Genomic DNA, 24,072 nt, shown 5'->3' with positions numbered 1-24,072 from the left:
TATGCATTACTCTGGTTCTGTTGCAAAACGTTTTGTCTGTTGCAAACGGAAACCATTTACTCCAAAACGTTTTGCAACTATAACGAGAGTTTCTATTGGACACATTCAGGTAGGTCCCTCACCGTTGTCTCTGTTTGCTTCTGGTTGGTTCCTAGAGGACACGGTAAAAGGTTTCCGTTGCACAACGTTTTTGCAACGGTTAGCTAACTTTGGAGTTGAGCGAGGAGCGAGTGCACCCCCTGTTGGTGAGAGAATGCCAGTGCACAGTAAAAAGGTAGAGCAGCATCTGTCACATCCAGTTGTGACATCTGCTGGATATGGCACGTTGTCCCATATCTCCATCACCAAAACATTTTAAAACAATCTCAGGGACCTGTCAGTTCTTTCATCCAAAGCTCCGTTCATTTTAGTTTGGTAGCTGGTAGGCTACATCTCCCCCTCAGCCAAACAGTGACAGGCTCAAGCTTGGAATTAGGCATTTTGCCTTTAATTACAACATTACATTTTGTTCGCAAGCTTTGGGTAGCTCACAAATTGTTTTGATGATAATATCATGTTGGGCGAGGTTCCACCAAAGATGCCCCTGCGCAGATTTGTAATGTGACTGAGCGCACAGACTCAGCCGTGTGTGTGCGGTGGGTAGCCTGCTATTGCATCCACTTACGCAACGGATAGCTTCAGTCAGCCAGGGTGAAACGAAAACACGCATTTTGTATTTCCATTTTTGTCTAATCCGTCTGATTTCTGAAGGGATTAACGGACCAATCATGAATATTGAGAGACCGCCTGTTCGCTCACTGGGAGCAGGTCACCGTCCGCTCGTGGACTCACTCCGTCTTAAACTGGGCTGGCTGCCATCAAACATAACAGTGCAGAATAAAACGGAGAACAACGACACAGGAGAAAGTGACTTTACTTTTTAGGACAAATGTTTCCGACAGCTAGTCAGTCGGGTCAGAGGATGCGCTCCAGCCAGCCGACTAAACTCCACTCTATGGTGAAGGAAGTTTCTGATACTGGAGTTTAGTCCACTATGCTCAAGCTTGTGCCACAGAGCGCAGGTTTAGCTGTGGGTCGTTGTGACTGGCCAATTTAAGTCGGCACGGAACGTGAGTTTCTTCAACTGTGGTGAATTGCATCTAAATAAGATCTATCCAGGTAAATGATTGACCTTGTCATTATGTTTTTTTGTCCTGTCATTGGTACCATGTATTTTTTGTCACTTTTAAATTATTTTGTGATAGTGTGTTATTATCCTGTTTGGTTCAATTGAAATGTCAGGGGAATTCTTTTAAAGTCAAATAGGTAATTCATCCATGTGTGATGATAGCCTACAGTTGGGTGCTTAGTAATAGATAATTCTTGTCCTTTTACTTAATTCTATTAACACGTAACAGAACTGGACAAATCCAGTGCCTAATAATTCTGCAACTGATTATAAAGAAAACGATTTCAGTAGGCCTATTAGAATAAAATTACATGTAGCCAAATCCCTATTTTCTTTTCTATAACCTCTTCATCAAAGGTCTTTGATGACAACAACAGTTTTATATTGTCAGAACATGCCAGCCACACACAGGCTTCTCATGCACTGGTGGCCTATTTCCATTCCAAAGGATTATCCTACGCAGTAATCATTGGATAAAGAGTACAAAGTGATTTGAATCCATTACTTTAGGTATCCTAGGCCCAGTGAGACTATTTTACCAGAGGCAACAAACAATGATCCCTTTTCCTCATTAGGTTCCAATCAGACTTTTCCTCTTTGCCTTGCCAGCCAATGGAGGAGGAAGAGGTCCATATCACACAAACATTGGCTCCTGCCAGCTCTCCGCCTCGGTCAAGAGCCTCTGATGACCGGGGCCTCATCCTGAGTCTTGTCCCCAAGCCCAGCACACTCTCTCCCTCGCTTTCCCCTCCCCCCCTCCCTCCTCCAGGTTCTGCCGTCTATTCCCTGCAGTCCAAGGTGAATAATCTCTCCCAGAGAACTGGAGGGAAAGAGAGAAAGAGGGAGAGGGTGAGGGAGGACAATATGGCCTCAGAGCTCCAGGAAGAGGGACCTGTCTCATTTCAGGCCCTGCCCAAGCAGAAGGGCCGCAGCAGGGGGGAGGTGCCACCGCCTGTGCCCTTCCGGCACTTTGACCAGAGGAGGAGGTCCAGTAGTAGTGAAGACGAGGTAGAGGAAGAGGTGGTGGCCAGGGTACAGCTCCACACCGACCCGACTGAACCACAGAGGGAGAAGGAGAGCTGGGGTGCCATGGGGAAGGGGGCAGAGAAGGCGGAGAGGGGAGGCCCAGCTGGTAGTGTGCCGGGGCAGCCTCGCGGTTTGGGGGAGGGGGCCAGCTTGGAGAGCTTGGAGAACATCCAGTCAGACAGCACCGGCGCAACCAAGGAGGACCCCCCTCCTTCTTCAAAGCCCGCTCCTGCATCCTCCTCCAACTCTTCTTCCTCCTCTCACAGACACTGGGCACCTCCTAAAGGCTTCTGGAGGGTAGCACGCCCGGAGACTCTGATTCTGAATAGGGTGAGCACTCAGTCTACTGTGGGCACTCAGACTACAATGCCTATACTCTCGTCATTTGTACGTCTGAAGGACGAACCCCCTGCGAATGCCACCCTCTCAGGGCCCCAGAGTAAGTCAAGACTGGCTTCTGTGGATTCTGTAGACGAGGACAGGGACGAGAGTGAAGGGTGTTGGAACATGCTGCGTTCGGACAGCCTGGACTGCTACCTGGAGAGATGTGATAAGAAAGAAGCGAAGGAGCCTATGGATCCCATGGGGGGGCTGCGGAGGGCAGAGAGCTGGGAAAGTGTGTGCTCGCAGGAAGGGATGCTTTCGCTAGGGGATACAGTGGAGGCCAACCAGAGAGCCAGAGGGCGGTCAGTGAACAGACGAAGGAACACCAAGAGAGGAGAGGAGAAAGGCGGCGTGGACATCCCGTACCTCTGTGTTGACCAGATAGACAAGAGAGATGGTATGAAGTTCCAGTTTAGAAAATACATCTTGGTACATCTTGTTGTAAAACGAGTCCGGGTACTTCGAGAGGTAAATTCAATAAAAACATAATCATATTTACCATGGCTGCATTTACACATGCAGACCAATGTTTTTTTTCCCACTAATTGGTCTTTTGACAAATCAGATCAGATCTTTTCACATCAGAATGTTTTTCAGATCTGATCTTGTTGGTCAAAAGACCAATTAGTGAGAAAAAAAATCAGAATTGGGCTGCCTGTGTAAATGCAGCCAAAGTATCCCATTCTGGACCTCTCATGTTTAATAACATGGTAGAACATGTGCTGTGGGACAAAGTGTCCATCAAGAGTATGGGAGGTAAACAAATCACGCTTTGGAACACAAATCATTTGCTCAATCATGATAGGGTTGGGGAGGAGGGCTTAGTTGCACGTTTTACATGCACCTCCTTTTCAATGAAATAACAATTGTTTTGTAAGCAAACCAGGCTTAATTGATTAGTTAAATCCAGGAATTATAAAGCATATCAATGTGTGCTTACAACTGTGATCATGTGTCAGATGAATTACTGTAAATTGACCATGAGATACAGATTCAGAGCTATGCATTCTATTTCTGTCAGCACCTCCCACCATCAGGAGCACTTAGAGGAACAGATGGGCTGGTGTTGTGTAGCTATTTTTAGCGCTGTGTGTGTGTGTGTGTGTGTGTGTGTGTGTTACACTTTGGCTAGTTCTACCTATTCTATTCAATTTGACTGAAATCAAATTACAAATTTGACTGCTCAATGTGATTTTTTGAATTGAATAAAAGCTTCTAAATTGCTTTCAACACCTCATGCCCTTTCACATTGAATAGTGGTGGGTAGCAATGTAGCAGCAGCAGCCTATCAGAAGAGTTAGAGGCATGGCATATTGGGGGCGAGGCTTTCAGTTTGTTCTTTTCGCCCACCCGTGAGAGTGAAAGTCATTCCAGTTAATGTGTTCTGTAGTATTCCTTATTCAAACTAAAATGTGTGTTTGCCTGCGTTTGTAATGATACTTGCATAGTACATCTGATACTAAAGAGCCAGATAAGGTTTCTATGTTAAGGTAGACAATGCTTGATTGAGACTACTAAATATGGGTGTCTTGTGAAAAGAATATGTTTGGAAACATTATTTAAAGTTATTGAACCAACTTAATTTCTTGATTTACAAGAAATTGATTTTGATTGCTTCAAATCAAGTTTTTATTGTCACATGCTTCGTAAACAACAGGTGTAGACTAACAGTGAAATGCTTACGGGCCCTTCCCAACAATGTAGACTACTATAAAAAATATAATAAAAATGTAATTAAAAGTTACACGAAGAATAAATACACAATGAGCAATGATAGCTTGGCTATATACATGGGTACAAGGACCGAGTTGATGTGCAGGAGTAGGAGGAAATTGAGGTAGATATGTACATATAGGTAGGGGTAAAGTGACTAGGCAACAGGATAGATAATGGACAGTAGCAGCAGGGTGTGTGTATGTGTTGGAGTGTCATTGTAAGTATGTGTGTGTGTGTGTGAGTCCAGTGTGTGTGCGTAGAGTCAAAAAGAGTTAGCAAAAAGGGTACCGTTTGCTGTGCGGTAGCAGAGAGAACAGTCTATGACTTGGGTGGCTGGAGTCTTTGACAATTGTTTGACACTGCCTGGTATATAGGTCCTGGATGGCAGGGAGTTCGACCCCAGTGATGTACTGAGCCGTACACGCACTACCCCCTGTAGCGCCTTGCTGTCGGATGCCGAGCAGTTACCATACCAAGTGGGGATGCAGCCAGTCAAGATGCTCTCAATTGTGCAGCTGCAGAACTTTTTGAAGATCTGAGGGGCTCATACCAAATCTTTTCAGCCTCCTGATGGGGAAGAGGCATTGTCGTGCCCTCTTCACAACTGTGTGGTCCATTTGGACCATGATAGGTCCTTAGCAATGTGGACACAGAGGAACTTGAAGCTTTTGCCCACATTGAGGGAGAGGTTGTTGTAATGGCACCACACAACCAGGTCTGTGACCTCCTTCCTATAGGCTGTTTCGTCGTTGTTGGTGATCAGGCCCACCACCGTTGTGTCATCGGCAAACTTGATGATGGGGTTGGAGTCGTGCTTGGCCAAGCAGTAATGGGTGAACAGGGAGTGCAGGAGGAGACTAAGCACGCTTCCCTGAGGGGCCTCTATGTTGAGGGCCATCATGGCCGATGTGTTGTTGCCTACCCTCACCACCTGGTGGCGGCCTGTCAGGAAGTCCAGTTGCAGAGGGAGGTTATCAGTCCGAGGGACCTTAGCCTAGTGATGAGCTTGGTGGGCACTATGGTGTTGAACAGCATTCTCACATAGGTGTTACTTTTGTCCAGTTGGGAAAGAGGAGTGTAGAGTGCAATAGAGATGGCGTCATCTGTGGATCTGTTGGGGCGGTATGCGAATTATAGTGGGTCCAGGGTTTCTGGGATGATGGTGTTAATGTGAGCCATGACCAGCCTTTTAAACATTCCATGCCTACAGATGTGAGTGCTACGGGGCGGTAGTAATTTAGACAGGTTCTTGGGCACAGGGACTATGGTGGTCTGCTTGAAACATGACTGGGTCAGACTGGGTCAGGGAGAGGTTGAAAATGTCAGTGCCAGCTGGTCAGCACATTCTCTGAGTATGCGTCCTGGTAATCCATCTGGTTCAGTGTTGCTTGCCCTCGAAGCGAGCATAGAAGGCATTTAGCTTGTCTGGTAGGCTCGTTTCAATGGGCAGATCCTGGCTGGGTTTCCATTTGTAATATGTGATAGTTTTAAAAGTCCTGCCACATCTGAAGAGTGTCAGACCTGGTGTAATAGGATTCGATCTTAGTCCTGTATTAACTCTTTGCCTGTTTGATGATTGTAACCCAATTGAATACCTTTGGGTAATTCCAAATTAAAAAGGGAACTTGGAACAAGGTGAAAACATGGGTTGTATTTACATTAAATATTAGTTTGTATTTGTTATTTTTTAGGTTTAACCAAAGGGGAAAAGTAAGTTAAGTGTTGAAATAAATAGGTTTCAACTTGAAATATATGTTAGGTAAAAATCAAATAAAAAAGTTGGCATTGAATCATATATTTGGTTTCAACAAATGTAGTATTTTTCATTTGAGAAAGCCTAACTCATTTACTTGTAACCAGTTGAAGTCCATTTTTTTTCAGTTGATCCACAGTAATTTTTTTTTACAGTGCAGTGCACTGAGTGCAGGGCATGATCAGTTGATAATGTTTTAATACCTCTCTGTTCCTGCCGTTATGGCGTTTATGTAAGGCCCATGAATCTGACAGGCATTAGGAGGATCAGAGATGAACTTGGGGACGGTCCATGGTTTTGATGTGATGTGGGGCTTATGGAAACCTTTATGGTTGAGTAAAGCCCTTGGCAGTTTTGTACCTGCATACATGCTTTAACAATGCACTTCTGCTGCTATATTTGCATTACAGCTTAACTGTCAGCAACATATCCTGCCATAAAATGTATTTGAAGCATCTCCACCCTAAACTTCAACCATGTGAATTGAAATTGGTTTTGTATAAGAATGTAATAGCATTGTGTAATACTCAGCTTGTCAAACTGTTCCTTTGGATTTGTAGCAAGTGATGCGTGAGGGTCCATTTGCATTGCATGGAACTAGGTTTGGAAAGCTTTATTTTAATGGGTAAAGTTCTGTTTTCAGTGTCTCCAGATGCATCTGCCTCCTGGAAAAATGAGTGGGATTTAACCATTCCACAACAGGAGCTGCTTGAACTTCCCGGGTAAGGAATATCACACTAGTGTCTGTCTACATAGAAAAGTGGTAAGTGTGTGAGGTGAGGAACCACCTTTTTTAGGGATAGTTTTTGCCCCTTAAATATTCTTTGAATGTAAAGCAGTCAACTATCCTGTCCAATTTGTTTTGCAGATTGAAACATAAGCTACGTAAAGATGCTAATATAGCGTATAAGATCAGATCACACCTCTCCCATGAAACTGGAAGTAGAGGATAGGTAGTCTAGTGGTTAGAGAGGCGGGCCATCAACCAGAGGGTTGCCATTTCAAATCCGTCTCCTTGATGGAAAAATCTGTCAGGAAGTAAGCTGGCAACAAATCAAATCCAAGATGCCATTGTTTGCCATTGAACAAGGCACTTAACCCCCAACAACAACAGCTCCCCGGGTGTCCAGTGTGACAGCCCCCCGCACCTATCCAAAACCTGTATATGTTCAGTTGAAGTCGGAAGTTTACATACACCTTAGCCAAATAGATTTTAACTCATTTTTTCACAATTCCTGACATTTAATCCTGGTAAAAATTCCCTGTCTTAGGTCAGTTAGGATCACCACTTTATTTTAAGAATGTGAAATGTCAGAATAATAGTAGAGAGAATGATTTCAGCTTTTATTTCTTTCATCACATTCCCAGTGGGTCAGATGTTGACATACACTCAATTAGTATTTGGTAGCATTGCCTTTAAATTGTTTAACTTGGGTCAAACGTTTCAGGTAGCCTTCCACAAGCTTCCCACAATAAGTTGGGTGAATTTTGGCTCATTCCTCCTGACAGAGCTGGAGTAACTGAGTCAGGTTTGTAGGCCTCCTTGCTCGAACATGCTTTTTCAGTTCTGCCCACAAATTTTCTATGGGATTGAGGTCAGTGCTTTGTGATGGCCACTCCAATACCTTGACTTTGTTGTCCTTAAGCCATTTTGCCTCAAATTTGGAAGTATGCTTGGGGTCATTGTCCATTGGGAAGACCCATTTGTGAACAAGCTTTAACTTCCTGACTGATGGCTTGAGATGTTTCTTCAATATATCCACATCATTTTTCATCCTCATGATGCCATCTATTTTATGAAGTGCACCAGTCCCTCCTGCAGCAAAGCACCCCACAACATGATGCTGCCACCCTGTGCAAAGTGGTTGGGATGGTGTTCTTCGGCTTGCAAGCCTCCCCCTTTTTCCTCCAAACATAATGATGGTCGTTATGGCCAAACAGTTCCATTTTTGTTTCATCAGACCAGAGGACATTTCTCCAAAAGTTACAATCTTTGTCCCCATGTGCAGTTGCAAACCGTAGTCTAGCTTTTTTATGGCGGATTTGGAGCAGTGGCTTCTTCCTTGCTGAGCAGCCTTACAGGTTATCTCGGTATAGGACTCGTTTTACTGTGGATATAGATACTTTTGTACCTGTTTCCTCCAGCATCTTCACAAGGTCCTTTGCTGTTGTTCTGGGATTGATTTGCACTTTTCGCACCAAAGTACGTTCATCTCTAGGAGAGTGAATGTTTCTCCTTCCTGAGCCGTGTGATGGCTGCGTGGTCCCATGGTGTTTATACTTGCGTACTATTGTTTGTACAAATGAACGTAGTACCTTCAGGCGTTTGGAAATTGCTCCCAAGGAGATATGGCAGCAGTTTTACGGGCGCCCAACCAAATCCACAGATGATGCAATCTCTATTGCACTCCACACTTCCCTTTCCCACCTGGACAAAAGGAACACTTATGTGAGAATGCTATTCATTGACTACAGCTCAGCGTTCAACAACATAGTACCCTCAAAGCTCATCACAAAGCTAAGGATCCTGGGACTAAACACCTCCCTCTGCAACTGGATCCTGGACTTCCTGACGGGCCGCCCCCAGGCGGTGAGGGTAGGTAGCAACACATCTGCCACGCTGATCCTCAACACTGGAGCTCCTCAGGGGTGCGTGCTCAGTCCCCTCCTGTGCTCCCTGTTCACCCACGACTGCATGGCCAGGCACGACTCCAACACCATCATTAAGTTTGCAGACGACACAACAGTGGTAGGCCTGATCACCGACAACGACAAGACAGCCTATAGGGAGGAGGTCAGAAACCTGGCCGGGTGGTGCCAGAATAACAACCTATCCCTCAACATAACCAAGACTAAGGCGATGATTGTGGACTACAGGAAAAGGAGGACCGACCACTCCCCCATTCTCATCGACGGGGCTGTAGTGGAGCAGGTTGAGAGCTTCAAGTTCCTTGGTGTCCACATCAACAGCAAACTAGAATGGTCCAAACACACCAAGACAGTCGTGAAGAGGGCACGACAAAGCCTATTCCCCCTCAGGAAACTAAAAAGATTTGGCATGGTCCTGAGATCCTCAAAAGGTTCTACAGCTACAACATCGAGAGCATCCTGACCGGTTGCATCACTGCCTGGTATGGCAATTACTCGGCCTCTGTCCGCAAGGCACTACAAAGGGTAGTGCGTACGGCCCAGTACATCACTGGGGCTAAGCTGCCTGCCATCCAGGACCTCTACACCAGGCGGTGTCAGAGGAAGGCCCTAAAAATTGTCAAAGACCCCAGCCACCCCAGTCATAGACTGTTCTCTCTACTACCTCATGGCAAGCGGTACCGGAGTGCCAAGTGTAGGACAAAAAGGCTTCTCAACAGTTTTCACCCCAAAACCATAAGACTCCTGAACAGATAATCAAATGGCTACCCGGACTATTTGCATTGTGAGCTCCCCCCCCCCCCCCAACCCCCAACCCCTCTTTTTACGCTGCTGCTACTACTCTCTGTAGTAGCAGTGGTTGATCAATTGGGCCGATCAACCACTGCTCCCGCACATTGGCTAACCGGGCTATCTGCTTTGTGTCCCACCCGCCAACCCCTCTTTTACGCTACTGCTACTCTGTGTTCCTCATATATGCATAGTCACTTTAACCATATCTACATGTACATACTACCTCAATCAGCCTGACTAACCGGTGTCTGTATGTAGCCTCGCTATTTTTATAGCCTCGCTACTGTAGCCTGTCTTTTTACTGTTGTTTTTATTTCTTTACCTACCTATTGTTCACCTAATACCTTTTTGCACTATTGGTTAGAGCCTGTAAGTAAGCATTTCACTGTAAGGTCTACACCTGTTGTATTCGGCGCACGTGACAAATAAACTTTGGTTTGATTTGAGACTTGTGGAGGTCACCAATTTTTTTTCTGAGGTCTTGGCTGATTTATTTTGATTTCCCCGTGATATCAAGCAAAGAGGCACTGAGTTTGAAGGTAGGCCTTGAAATACATCCACAGGTACACATCCAATTGACTCAAAGGATGTCAATTATCCTGTCAGAAGCTTCTAAAGCCATGACATCATTTTCTGGAATTTTCCAAGCTGTTTAAGGGCACAGTCAACTTAGTGTATGTAAACTTCTGACACACTGGAATTGTGATACAGTGAATTATAAGTGAAATAATCTGTCTCTAAACAATTGTTGGAAAAATCTGTTCTGTCATGCACAAAGTAGATGTCCTAACTGACTTGCCAAAACTATAGTTTGTTAACAAGAAATTTGTGGAGTGGTTGAAAACAAGTTTTAATGACTCCAACCAAAATGTATGTAAACTTCCGACTTCAACTGTAAATATGTGTGTCTTTTGGAGGGGTTGGGTTAAAAGTGGAAGTCAAATTTCAATTGGACCTTGTGTGCAATTGACCAATAAAGTGAACTTCTTTATAAATAATAAATACGAGCATTACAAAACTAAGCTGGATGCGTACACAAAATCTTCCTCCATTCTCCGTACATACAGGAATGGATGAGTGTGTTGGTGACAGGGATAATCCACAGGCGTATCATACTATTTTGGCCACTAAAGCACATAGAGCATAGGATCAACTGGAATACAGGGGATGAAGTACAATACGGAGGCTAACCTCGCCACCACACCCCAGTCCAATCGCATATTACATAAGAAGGCTTAGCGTAGAAGACTGACGTTCAGAGCTCCATTCTCTTTAACTCTATCCGTAGGGCATATAATGTTCTCTGGATATGTAACTGTGCAGGATCAGCTCAGTACAACTGAAGGCACCAGATGTGTGGTAGCTTCACAAACCACCTGATCTCGCAAGTTTACATGGATGTTCTCTACAAGTGAAATAGCGCAGAGGTAATTGGTCTGGTTATTATGAGGCTAGATGTGGGGTGCAGGCAAATGATTCAAGACAAAATACGTTTCAATTGATTTCAGGGCTACACAAAATGTGGACTTTGACCTTATCTGTAGACCTGAAAAATGATTATGAACCTCGTTAATCACATCAGCAATATGCTAAGAGACGTTTAATTCAGCAAGCCATGGATAGTACAGCAATATTGGACTACTGTCTGGTTGCCCCCAACCTCAACCCCCCCATCTTTTTTTCCCCCTCCAGTCATTTCAATCGTTTGGGTTCGGATCCCACTGCTACCACCAATTGTGTACGGCAAGGATTTAGTAAAGGGTAGGAGAACTTCTTTCTTCAATGGAGAAGGATCAATATCATAGAGGTAGATAAAGGGTGCACATGGACCAAAGCCTGCTTTAGCATGGGCAGCACCCAGCAAGGGCAGCACCATTGAGGGCTTTCACCATTTTGAAGGAGTCAACTGGGTGGGACTTGCTATGTGTTAACAAAGAATCACAGAATTCCATCTAGGTCAGCAGCTTTATACCTGTTCAGACAATACACACTCCACCACAGTAGGTGGTGGTATGCACGTTTTTAGTTTATTTATGAACTGCTAATGCACTCATAGAAGTATAATAATAACACATTGAGTATTTTAAAATGGAGATAGCCCCCAATGGTGCTGTCCATGCTGTCACAGAAGACGCACCTTACAAAGTTAAAAGGTGTGCTATTTTTCCATATCTACAATAAATAAACAAACATGTAGCCACTTCAATCACCAGCTCAAAGACCACCCTGATCCCAAATCCTCCCAACAAACGTCCCGCAGGATGATTATGCCCTCTTCTGTCGAGAATTGGTACGACATTTCAATCACCTCCCTATTTCTATGTCTCCCTCTCCAATTCACCCTCTGTCTCTGTGTGATTGACAGCTCACACTTCAACCCTGAGGAACTTCCTCTGAGCCCCAGACATGAGCAGGCCATGCTCCTGCTGGAGAGGGCTCGGTTAAAAGCCCGCTTCAATCACGCCAAAGGGGAACGCCCTCAAACCCGCCGCTCCCATTCTGCCCAGAGATACAACCCGTAAGTCAGCTGTGTCTGCAACTCTGTTGATCTCCCCCCTATTAGTCTGACTACCTGATCTCCCCCCTATTAGTCTGACTACCTGATCGTCTGTCTGTCTGTCTGTCTGTCTGTCTGTCTGTCTGTCTGTCTGTCTGTCTGTCTGTCTGTCTGTCTGTCTGTCTGTCTGTCTGTCTGTCTGTCTGTCTGTCTGTCTGTTAGTCTGACTACTTGATGCTCTCTGTCTGTCTGCCTGTCTGTTAGTCTGACTACCTGATGCTCTCAGTCTGTCTGTCTGTCTGCATGTACGTTAGTCTGACTATCTAATGCCTTGTCTGTTTGTTAGTCTGACTACTTGATGCTCTCTGTCTGTCTGTCTGCCTGCCTGCCTGCCTGCCTGCCTGCCTGCCTGCCTGTCTGTCTGTCTGTCTGTCTGTCTGTCTGTCTGTCTGTCTGTCTGTCTGTCTGTCTGACTACCCGATGCTCTGTCTGTCTGTCTGTCTGTCTGTCTGTCTGTCTGTCTGTCTGTCTGTCTGTCTGTCTGTCTGTCTGTCTGTCTGTCTGTCTGTCTGTCTGACTACTTGATGCTCTCTGTCTGTCTGCCTGTACTTTAGTCTGACTACCTGATGCTCTGTGTGTCTGTCTGTCTGTTAGTCTGACTACCCAATGCTCTGTCTGTCTGTCTGTCTGTCTGTCTGTCTGTCTGTCTGTCTGTCTGTCTGTCTGTCTGTCTGTCTGTCTGTCTGTCTGTCTGTCTGTCTGTCTGTCTGTCTGTTAGTCTAACTACCCGATGCTCTCAGTCTGTCTGTCTGTCTGCCTGTCTGTCTGTTAGTCTAACTACCCGATGCTCTCAGTCTGTCTGTCTGCCTGTCTGCCTATCTGTTAGTCTGTCTACCTGATGCTGTGTCTGTCTGTCTGTCTGTTAGTCTGACTACCCGATGCTCTGTCTGTCTGTCTGTCTGTCTGTCTGACTACTTGATGCTCTCTGTATGTCTGCCTGTACTTTAGTCTGACTACCTGATGCTCTGTGTGTCTGTCTGTCTGTTAGTCTGACTACCCAATGCTCTGTCTGTCTGTCTGTCTGTCTGTCTGTCTGTCTGTCTGTCTGTCTGTCTGTCTGTCTGTCTGTCTGTCTGTCTGTCTGTCTGTCTGTCTGTCTGTCTGTCTGTCTGTCTGTCTGTCTGTCTATATTTAGTTCTGTATAAGTGTGTCTACCCCTTCCTACATCTCTCTCTCCTTTCAGTTCTTAATTTCTCTCTGTCTTTTTCTTTCTGTGTGATTGAAAAAGCTGACATTACGTAACTTCCAATGACTGATCGTTTCAGAATCATAACTCTGGTTTCTGATTGGATGTTCCACAGAGATGCAGGGAGTGTTATATAGTATGACTTATGTAACCATGTTGATGACACACACCATGATATTTCAGTTTCTGTAATGGGTATTTTGTTCCTGAAATCCCCTCTTATATCAGTGGGATACATTCACAGCAAATGGTATTAGGAATACTGGCACTCATGAGAGAACACACACACTCAAACACACACATACACGGATTACTCATGTGCTTTTATGCATTTGTGTCAGCAAAAGTACTTGTATTTGTGACTATGAAAATATGTACAGGCTGTGAGTAAGAATATGAAGTTATTATTATTATTATTATTATTATTATTATTATATACAGTGTTTAGTGTGTTTCCCTGTTCTATCCAGCAGGAGGCAGCAGTCTGGGATTGGTTCAGGACTGGTCCAAAAGGCTGTGGCTGTTAAACCCAAGGAAGAGCTGACAGCCCCTCCCTCATCAGGTCCACTCCTGGTCCCACAAAGCAGAGACCTCTCCCCTGGGGGGCATAATCGTCGGTATGGTAACTCACCCACGAGGGTGCGGTTTGAGGATGAATCAGAGAAGGAGGCAGAGTCTCGCTACCTGGATCGGGTGAAGGAGCGTGGGCGGGCCACGGGACAGAAATCCAAGGGCACTCTGGAAAAGAAGGCGGAGTCTAGCATAAGCATTCCAGGCCTTACTCCAAGACTGGAGGACGTTGGTTTCACGAACGCTGCTTCTACCCAGGTAACGGAGGTAGGGGTGCTGTTGAGGAAATGTGAAGCTTGTGGATCCATTCTTAGGGATCCTCCAGTGCCCGAACCAGAGACTGCTCCGCCCCAGTCCGGCAACGCGGAGGAGAATAAAGGCAGGAAGGTCTCTCGCTGGGGCCCCCCAGCCCAATCAGACGGGATCCCCCAACCAGATCAGCCCAGCAGCATCCACCCCAAAGCGGCAGGGGTCACCTTCGGCGAGGTCCTGATTTTGGGAGAGGATACAGAGGGCGGGGCCGGGGGCGGAGTGGGGGAGAGGTCCTCCGGTTTCGGGAAGTTGAGGAGGCGCAGCAGGAAGGGAGAGAGCCGGCTGAAACGGGTCGGCTCGGGACATGGCCCCTATGGTGCCTCGTGGGCCCACCGTCGGAACTCCAACCCCAGAAACAGGGTCAACGTGTGCAGGCGAGCCGTCAGCTTTGCTCTAGGCAGTCCTGTAGCTCTGGACCGCCCTCTGGTGGGAGCCTCCGGAAACAGCAGCCCCAAGGATAGTGACGCCCCCACCCCGCCACTGCCCATTAAGTCAGCTCTGAAGTCAGGCTGCAAGAGCAGGGCGAGTGGGCAGCGTGTGGTAAAGCTCCTGCCCTCGGTTCAGTATCGCCTCATCAACCTGGATGAGGGGGCAGGGGGAAGCCCACAGCATGACCTCATCACCACAGAGCATCATGGGGAGGGTCCTATCTCTGCCCTGTCAGGGTCTCCCCCTAGCGCCGCCTTAGTCCCCTGCATCCGACCGTCGTCCCTCAGGTACTCCCCTGCCAGGATCACCCCTGACCTCCCCCCTGCGGAACTCTGTGAAACTGCTGCAGATGGAGCTGGTGAGTAGATATAATGTATTGTGTTGGAAGGAACTGTAGACTTGATGTGATGTGCTCACTGAATGCTTCATTCAGTTACACACATAAAATGTCTTCCAGGTTTGGCGCTGAGCGGAGACGTGTGTCGAGATCTGCTGGTGGCTCTTCCAGAGTGCCGCCCTGCGCTGCGCTGCTTGGGCGTGTCCCGAGCAGAGGACCTGAGGGCAGAGTTATTGAGAGCGGAGCACCTGAAGGCAGAGGCTCAGTGGGAGGATGGCCAAGAGGGGGCTCGGTCAGTATGGATCCCACCACTGACACCAAATTCAAGTCAGACCCATATATATGTTTAATGTGGCTCTGGCTCCTTTAAATGGTGTGTTATTCTTCATCTATCTGACAGGGAGGCAAGACTGCCTCCTCCTGGTACTGAAGCATAACTTCAAGCTCCACAGTTTGTTCTGTCAGAGGGAGCTTTAACTCTGACGGGGTGGATAAGTGCAAAACTGTTAGCTACTCTGTGATAGATTGCATTAGTACATTTGGCACCATACAGTTTCTCTGTAATATATCTTGCAGGAATTGAACTATGCTTTGTAATCCCTAGGTGACAGATTCAATTGAACATAAACCACTGTTCACGCTTACAGCCTGCTTTTTTAAACCACTGTTCACGCTTACAGCCTGCTTTTTTTTACGTACAACTGACATGTTTTGCTCTGTCTGTATGTGTTGGTGACTTGTGTAGGAGGTCTATGGCAGAGCGGGACGGCAGACCCAAGCTATCTCTGCGACGGTTCTTCTCCTCCATCGGGCTGCACAGTGTGGGCAGGCTGGTGAAGGGAGGGCGCTCCAGCAGCATGGAACAGCTCAGCATCTCAGCGCCGCGGGCCAGCTCCGCCTCACCCAGCCCCACCCATAGCCCTCACACCAACACCCGCCTGCAGAGGACCCCCTCACTACAGGCCCTGCACTCAGTAAGCACCAGCTATTCACTTCAGCTCAGTCGACTTCTTCTATTCAATCTAGTTCAATTCAGTTCAGTTACATTTATTTATATTCAGTTCGATTCAGTTCTGTTAAATGTTTTCACTAACTTATTTGTCAAGGAACAGAAATGCATATGCCACTTTACTTTTACACCATTCTTTAACATTTTCATATTGAGGTGCGATTTTCATTGCTGACATTCAAAATACAAGAGACTCTGGCTGTGCCTGAAATCTGTCTTGCCTACTACTACTGCATAATGTCTACTAATCTAACTACATACAAATTAGAACGTATACTGTTTGGTAAAAACGAATGCGGTAAGCAATGAATATCCTTTATTGGGGTGGCAGGTTAGCCTAGTGGTTAGAGCGTTGGGCCAGTAACCGAAAGGTTGCAAGTTCAAATCCCTGAGCTGACAAGGTACCAATCTGTCGTTCTGCCCCTGAACAAGGCAGTTAACCCACTGTTCCTAGGCCCTCATTGAATATAAGAATTTGTTCTTAACTGACTTGCCTCGCTAAATAAAGGTATAAAATTGCACTGATTCCCGCCAGTCGTTCATTTTGGTACAGCGCCTCACCTTCTCTGGTTATCAGCTGTTGTCAGACACAAGTGGGTCTCGAAAGACGATTCTCTTCCTCAACAGTGTGCAGCAAATTTTACTAGATGAAAATCCAAAATGAGTATGACATCCTGGCATTTAAAGCATATTTAAAGCATATTGAATTTTCTATTTTTGAAACCCACAAAATGCTTACTGTTTAGAAGGAAAGTAAGGTATTCAGACACCGCCGCTGTCTGTGAATGTCAGGACTCAGGAGACAACATCAACTGCACAGATGATGACACCTGTTGCAATGTCCCTAATAAATACAAATGTCCTTCTCTGTCATCAGGTGTCCCCACTGGCCCAGCTTCGGAAAGCCTCCTCTGTGCAGAGTCTGGAGAGGAGAGTGGAGCGTTCTACCATTCTGGGAGAGGTGTCCGTGCCTAACAGCCTGGCACCCAGGTACTGTGTGTGTGTGTGTGTGTGTGTGTGTGTGTGTGTGTGTGTGTGTGTGTGTGTGTGTGTGTGTGTGTGTGTGTGTGTGTGTGCGTGTGCGTGTGCGTGTGCGAGTGTGCGTGTGCGTGTGCGTGTGCGTGTGCGTGTGCGTGTGTGTGTGTGTGTGCGTGCGTGCGTGCGCGCAGAGAGAGAAGGGAAAAAATAGATTTCTCATTGTGTCTAGGCTCTAAATCAACCAGCACTGAAAGTACTCTGTACTTTCCGATTGTTCAAGCGGTAAATTATTTTTGTCATGGAACAGAAATGTCATTCCAATCAACAAATTTCAGGACACCATAAGGAACATAAATACTAGGACCGTGAATAATGTAATCCTTCTTGACACAACACTACAAATCCAGGCAGCTTTCCAAAAGCTCTTGAAGTGATGTCATCTAGACCGTATTTACACTAAGCAATGTTTTACTTGGCAAAATGCCTTACGTATATAAAAACAATATAGCTAGATTATTGTAAGATCCCATTTCCAATAGGAAACTGACAAACTGCCACTAATTTCCCACTACATTTCACTGAAATGTCTCTATATACTATCTCTACAGGATGATCCAGAGAGCCCTGAGCGTGGAAGATGTGTTAGCCACACGGGTGGTGCGTCCCATGGGTCCAATGGGTAGGGTCGTCCAGGCCTTCCCCGATGGGACCCTCTGGTTGGAGCTCACCAGACCTCCTAACGGCCCTTTTGGGTTCGTCATCTCACGAGGCAAAGGTCGACCGGTCACAGGTATATTAAAGCACTATTACTGTATAACTGGGTTCCATTAGATGTAGCCTACATTTTAGTGTTGTGGATGTGAGGGTGTACAGTGCATTCGGAATGTATTCAGACTCCTTCACTTTTTCGACATTTTGTTACATTACAGCCTTATTCTAAAATGAATTACATACATACAACAATGTTCCTTATCAATCTACACACAATACCCCATTTTTGTAAATGTATTAAAAAATAAATAACAGAAATACCATATTTACATAAGTATTCAGACCCTTTGCTATGAGACTTGAAATTGAGCTCAGGTGCATCCTGTTTCCATTGATCATCCTTGAGATGTTTCTACAACTTGATTAGAGTCCACCTGTGGTAAATTCAATTGATTGGACATGATTTGGAAAGGCACACACCTTTCTATTGTAAGGTCCCACAGTTGACAGTGCATGTCAGAGCAAAAACCAAGGAATTGTCCGTAGAGCTCCAAGACAAGATTGTGTCGAGGTACAGATCTGGGGAAGGGTACCAAAAAATGTCTGCAGCATTGAAGGTCCCGAAGAACACAGTGGCCTCCATCATTTTTAAATGGAAGAAGTTTGGAACCACCAAGACTCTTTCTAGAGCTGGCCGCCCGGCCAAACTGAGCAATCAGGGAGAAGGGCTTTTGTCAGGGAGGTGAACAAGAACCCAATGGTCACTCTGACAGAGCTCCAGAGTTACTCTGTGGAGATGGGAGAACCTTCCAGAAGGACAACCATCTCTGCAGCACTCTACCAATCAGGCCTTTACGGTAGAGTGGCCAGATGGAAGCCACTCCTCAGTAAAAGGCACATGACAGCCCACTTGCAGTTTACCAAAGGGCACCTAAAGGACTCTCAGACCAAGATTCTCTGGTCTGATGAAACCAAGATTGAACTCTTTGGCCTGAATGCCAAGCGTCACATCTGGAGGAAACCTGGCACCATCCCTACGGTGAACCATGGTGGGGGCAGCATCATGCTGTGGGGATGTTTTCAGTGGCAGGGACTGGGAGATTAGTCAGGAATGAGGGAAAGATGACCGGAGCAAAGTACTGAGAGATCCTTGATGAAAACCTGCACCAGAGCGCTCAGGACCTCAGACTGGGGCGACGGTTCACCTTCCAACAGGACAACGATCCTAGCACACAGCCAAGACAACGCAGAAGAGGCGTCAGGACAAGTGTCTGAATGTCCTTGAGTGGCTCAGCCAGAGCCCGGACTTTAACCCGATCGAACATCTCTGGAGAGACCTGAAAATAGCAGTGCCGCGATGCTCCCCATCCAACCTGAGGTTGGCGTATTGCTGCAGAATGCTTTGGTAGCCATGCTGGTTAAGTGTGCCTTGAATTCTAAATAAATCACAGACAGTGTCAACAGCAAAGCACCCCCACACCATCACACCTCCTCCTCCATGCTTCATGGTGGGAACCACACATACGGAGATCATCCATTCACCTACTCTGCGTCTTACAAAGACACGGCGGTTGGAACCAAAAATCTCAAATTTGGACTCATCAGACCAAAAAAACTGATTTCTAATGTCCATTGCTCATGTTTCTTGGCCCAAGAAAGTCTCTTCTTCATATTGGTGTCCTTTAGTCATGGTTTCTTTGCAGCATTTCGACCTTGAATGCCTGATTCACGCAGTCTGCTCTGAACAGTTGATGTTGAGATGTGTCTGTTACTTGAACTCTGAAGCATTTATTTGAGCTGCAATTTATGAGGCTGGTAACGCTAATGAACTTATCCTCTGCAGCAGAGGTAACTCTGGGTCTTCTTTTCCTGTGGCGGTCTTCATGAGAGACAGTTCCAGGTGACTACCTCATGAAGCTGGTTGAGAGAATGCCAAGTATGTGCAAAGCAGTCATCAAGGCAAAGGTTGGCTACTTTGAGGAATCTCAAATATAAAATATATTTAGATTTGTTTAACACTTTTTTGGTTACTAAATGATTGATTCCATATGTGTTATTTCATAGTTTTAATGTCTTCACTATTATTCTACAATGTAGAAAATAGTAAAAATAAAGAAAAACTCTTGAATGAGTAGGTGTGTCCAAACTTTTGACTGGTACTGTATATTAATTAGCAAAAATGTCTAAAAACCTGTGATTGCTTTGTCATTATAGGGTAATGTGTGTAGATTGATGAGGGAAAAACATTTTTGGATCCATTTTAGTATAAGGCTGTAACAAAACAAAATGTGGAAAAAGTCAAGGGGTCTGAATACTTTCCGAATGCACCGTATATTCATTAAACACCTAATGGCAGGGATTTTAGGTGGGTGTTTTAGAGGGCATTTTATCCGAGTGTGTAATGACATACTATTTGATGATTTTAAATTGACATATTCTTAGTGTTTGCACCATTACCTATTGTGCCCTCCCTCCCTCCCCATCTCTCTCTCTTTCTATCTCCCTCTCGGTCCTTCCCCCACCCCTCTCTCTCGTCTCAGGTGTGTACGTGGAGCAGGTAGGGGACGGTACTGAGGAGGGCCTGTACTCTGGGCTCCTGGGTGTTGGGGATGAGATTCTGGAGGTGAACGGGGAGACAGTGGCTGGACTGACCCTGGATCTGGTGACACGCCTCATGACCCGTGACAGCACTGCCTCTATCCGTGTCCTGCCGCACCGTCGGAACCATCGCTGAGCAACGCCACAATAGAATATTCCATTATCCATTTCAATGAAAAAACACACTGGATACTGCGCCATGATGATGTCATGACGAAAACTTGAGAATGGAAATAGGCATAAAGAGACATTTTTAACTCAGGGAGAACAAAAGGAAGGACACAATACATCTCCTTTTCTATTATTAGGCCTAATCTTTGAAGATTCAGGCAAATGTTTGTGAATCAAAACAGATAAAACAAAGTATAAAGAAAATGTTGCACTGAAGATGCAAGTGAGATGATCTACAGTGCCTTCAGAAAGTATTCATACCTCTTGACTTATTCCACATGTTGTTGCTGCAGCCTAAATTCCAAATGGATTATATTGATTTTATTTTCTCACCCATCTACACACAATACCCCATAATGACAAAGTGAAATCATGTTTTTAGGAAATGTTGCTAATTTATTGAAATTGAAATACAGAAATATCTTATTTACGAAAGCATTCACAAACCTGAGTCAATATATGTTAGAATCACCTTTGGCATTGATTACAGCTGTGAATCTTTCTGTGTAAGTCTCTAAGAGCTTTGCACACCTGCATTGTACAATATTTGCACATTATTCTTTTAAAAATTATTCAAGCTCTGTCAAGTTGGTTGCTAGACATTTTCAAATTTTGCCATAGATTTTCAAGTAGATTTAAGTCAAAACTGTAACTAGGCCACCCAGGAACATTCACTGTTGTCTTGGTAAACAACTTGGTAAGTGTATTGTTGGCCTTGTGGTTTAGGTTATTGTCCTGCTGAAAGGGGAATTTGTCTCCCAGTGTCTGTTGGAAAGCAGACTGAACCAGGTTTTCCTCTAGGATTTTGAACCAGGTTTTCCTCTAGGACTGTACTTAGCTCTATTCCATTTATTTTTGTCCAAAGAAACTCCCTAGTCCTTGCCTATGACAAGCATACCCATAACATGATGCAGCCACCACTATCCTATAAAATATAAAGTGATGTGTTGTATTGGATTTGCCCCTGTCACAGCTGCCGAAAGGAGCAGACCAAAGTGCAGCGTGGTTGTAGTTCCACATTTTATTTAATCCGTGAAACTTTGCAAACATAAATAACTGCATTGACAAAACAACAAACCGTGACGCAGTTAGAAACAAACACTACTCAAAATATAATAATCCACAAAACCCAGGAAGAAAAACCCCTACTTAAATATGATCTCCAATTAGAGACAACGAGGACCAGCTGCCTCCAATTGGAGATCAACCCCCCCAAAAAAACAAAGAAATAGAAAAACTAGAACTTAAACATAGAAATACAAAACATAGAAAAACACAAAACCCCTGTCACGCCCTGACCTACTCTACCATAGAAAATAACCTCTTACTATGGTCAGGACGTGACAGCCCCGAACATAACACTTTGTATTCAGGACATAAAGTTAATTTCTTTGCAACATTTTTTGGCAGTTTTACTTTAGTGCCTTAATGCAAAAAGGATGCATGTTTTGGAATATGTTTATTCTGTACAGGCTTCCTTCTTTTCACTCTCAATTAGGTTAGTATTGTGGAGTAACTACAATGTTGTGTATCCATCCTCAGTTTTCTCTTATCACAGCCATTAAACTCTGAAACTGTTTTAAAGTCACCCTTGGCCTCATGGTGAAATCCCTGAGCGGTTTCATTCCTCTCTGGCATCTGAGTAAGAAAGGACGTCTGTATCTTTGTAGTGACTGGGTGTATTGACACACCATCCAAAGTGTAATTAATAACTTCAACATGCTCAAAGGGATGTTCAATGTCTGCTTTTTTTAAAATCCATCAACCATTAGGTGCCCTTCTTTGCAAGGCATTTGAAAACCTCCCTGGAATTTGTGGTTGAATTTGTGTTTGAAATTCATTGCTCGACTGAGGGATCTAACAGATAATTGTATGTGTGTGGTACAGATATGAGGTAGTCATTCAAAAATAACGTTAAACGCTATTGCACACAGAGTGAGTCCATGCAACTTATTATGTGACTTGTTAAGCACATTTTTACTCCTGAACTTATGTAGGCTTGCCATAACAAAGGGGTTGAGTACTTATTGACTCAAGACATTTCAGCTTTACATTTTTTGTGAATTTGTAAAAATGTCTACAAACATAATTCCACTTTGACATTATGGGGTATTGTGTGTAGGCCAGTGACACCAAATCTCAATATAACCAATTTTAAATTAAGGCTGTAACACAACAAAATGTGGAAAAGGGGTGTGAATTCTTTCTGGGGTGTGAATTCTTTCTGAAGGCACTGTAAATAAAGACTGTATAATGATTATTGTGCATTTCACAATAAATAGCCTATTGTGTCAAAGGTGAAAATGACATCTGTTTATTATTAATTGCCTGTTGCCTTAACTTACACTTACTATATGCACATTAGGGCCTTATATTTGGTCATTTACACAATTTCTGTGCAACCCACTAGTCTACCTTTTCCCACCACAAAGCCTACCTTGTCATAACATGAAGGAATACAATTGCAAACTTTGTCGAAAAAGCTAATTCATAGTAGGTCTACTACCAATGTGGTAAAAATGATTCTCAAAGGTTATTCAACAGTTAGGCCTTTTATGTTATTCTTATTTGTTTTGTGTGGCAGTGTCTCATTCTGCAATCACTTTATTGACTTGAATGAAATTAGTTGGGAAATAGGCTGTTTGTTTTTCTCTTTTTGTAGCAACAGCATTCTCAGTCTGCTTCACCAGTAGGATGCTTGTGACCAGTGATCTAAAAGCACGTGATATTATTTCGGTCGTGACAGTCAACTTTACAAGTCGCTAAAACAGAGGAAGGAATTATCAGTGAAAGTGGTGTCTCCTGGTGTTCTGTTTAACTTTAGCCAATGAGGTTTTCTCCGCAGTTTGAAACTTATAAAAGTTTCTGAATATTAAATGTCTCTCAACACGTCTTTGTAGAATACACATATATTATTGGCCAAGTGTTTTAGCCTAGGCCTAGTTAAGTAATAAGCCTATATCCACCTCAATTCTACGTCAGCCCTTATAAACCAGCGTTTTACAAACTCGGTCCTCGGGACCTCAAGGGGTGCACATTTTGTTTTTGCCCTAACGCTATGCAGTGTCGAAACTCTTCCACAGTAGTATAGGCTTGTGCTTCCTTGCCAAAAAAAAGGCAATAGAAGAGGGGAGGGCTGTCTTCCGTTTGCCTACTAATGAATTGACACACTCCTCGACCACTTATCGGTTTCCTGGTATTGGAGGAGAGAGGACAGAGGACAGAGGACATAGGCCGGACTTTTGCCCAAACGAGAAACCCCGTATATGTCATGCAGTGATGGCTCTTCACCGCTGATTTCTCCGTTCACTAATCCGACGAATGGGGCTGATATGGGTTTATCTCTCTCACCCGTGTCTCCCCAGGGGGAACCCCGCTAAATTTGCCATGAATCCCAGGCCTGGCCACTCCATACATAGGCTCCATAAAAACAATGACACTAGGCCTATCAGAAGTCCTTTGATATTGGATCAATTTGTACATTCAAAAATGTAGCAAAGTATTGTTGTTTATTAAGGAATAGAATAGAGATTAGACCTACATTCAACTGAAATGTATATTACTATAATGATTATCATTATGATTATTAGGCTATTATTATTATATGGCTATTATTATCAGGCATACTCTATAAATTATAGGGTTATTTTGCCTAATGTTGATATGCCCTTAAGCCTTATGCACGACAAAGATAAACATATTATACCTTAAATACATATTTCTTTG

General features: G+C 44.6%; 1 protein-coding gene across 1 annotated transcript; it reads left to right on the top strand.

The window, feature by feature from the left end:
* The first annotated feature begins 166 nt into the window (after nt 1-166).
* On the top strand, nt 167-22,650 carry si:ch211-13f8.1 (uncharacterized). The gene is made up of 10 exons (XM_014190146.3): nt 167-1,158; nt 1,744-2,975; nt 6,691-6,769; nt 11,854-12,006; nt 13,702-14,900; nt 15,000-15,171; nt 15,625-15,853; nt 16,766-16,878; nt 17,475-17,656; nt 20,118-22,650. Exons 2-10 carry the CDS (start codon nt 1,781-1,783, stop codon nt 20,309-20,311), a joined length of 3,516 nt encoding a protein of 1,171 aa, XP_014045621.3. The 5' UTR covers nt 167-1,158; nt 1,744-1,780; the 3' UTR covers nt 20,312-22,650.
* The last annotated feature ends 1,422 nt before the right edge of the window (nt 22,651-24,072 follow it).

Source organism: Salmo salar, chromosome 03, assembly GCF_965601325.2.
Source record: "Salmo salar chromosome 03, fSalSal1, whole genome shotgun sequence".
Lineage (NCBI taxonomy): Eukaryota > Metazoa > Chordata > Actinopteri > Salmoniformes > Salmonidae > Salmo > Salmo salar.
Note: the sequence above shows the minus strand (reverse complement) of the source record. Positions and strands in the feature narration are given on the sequence as shown.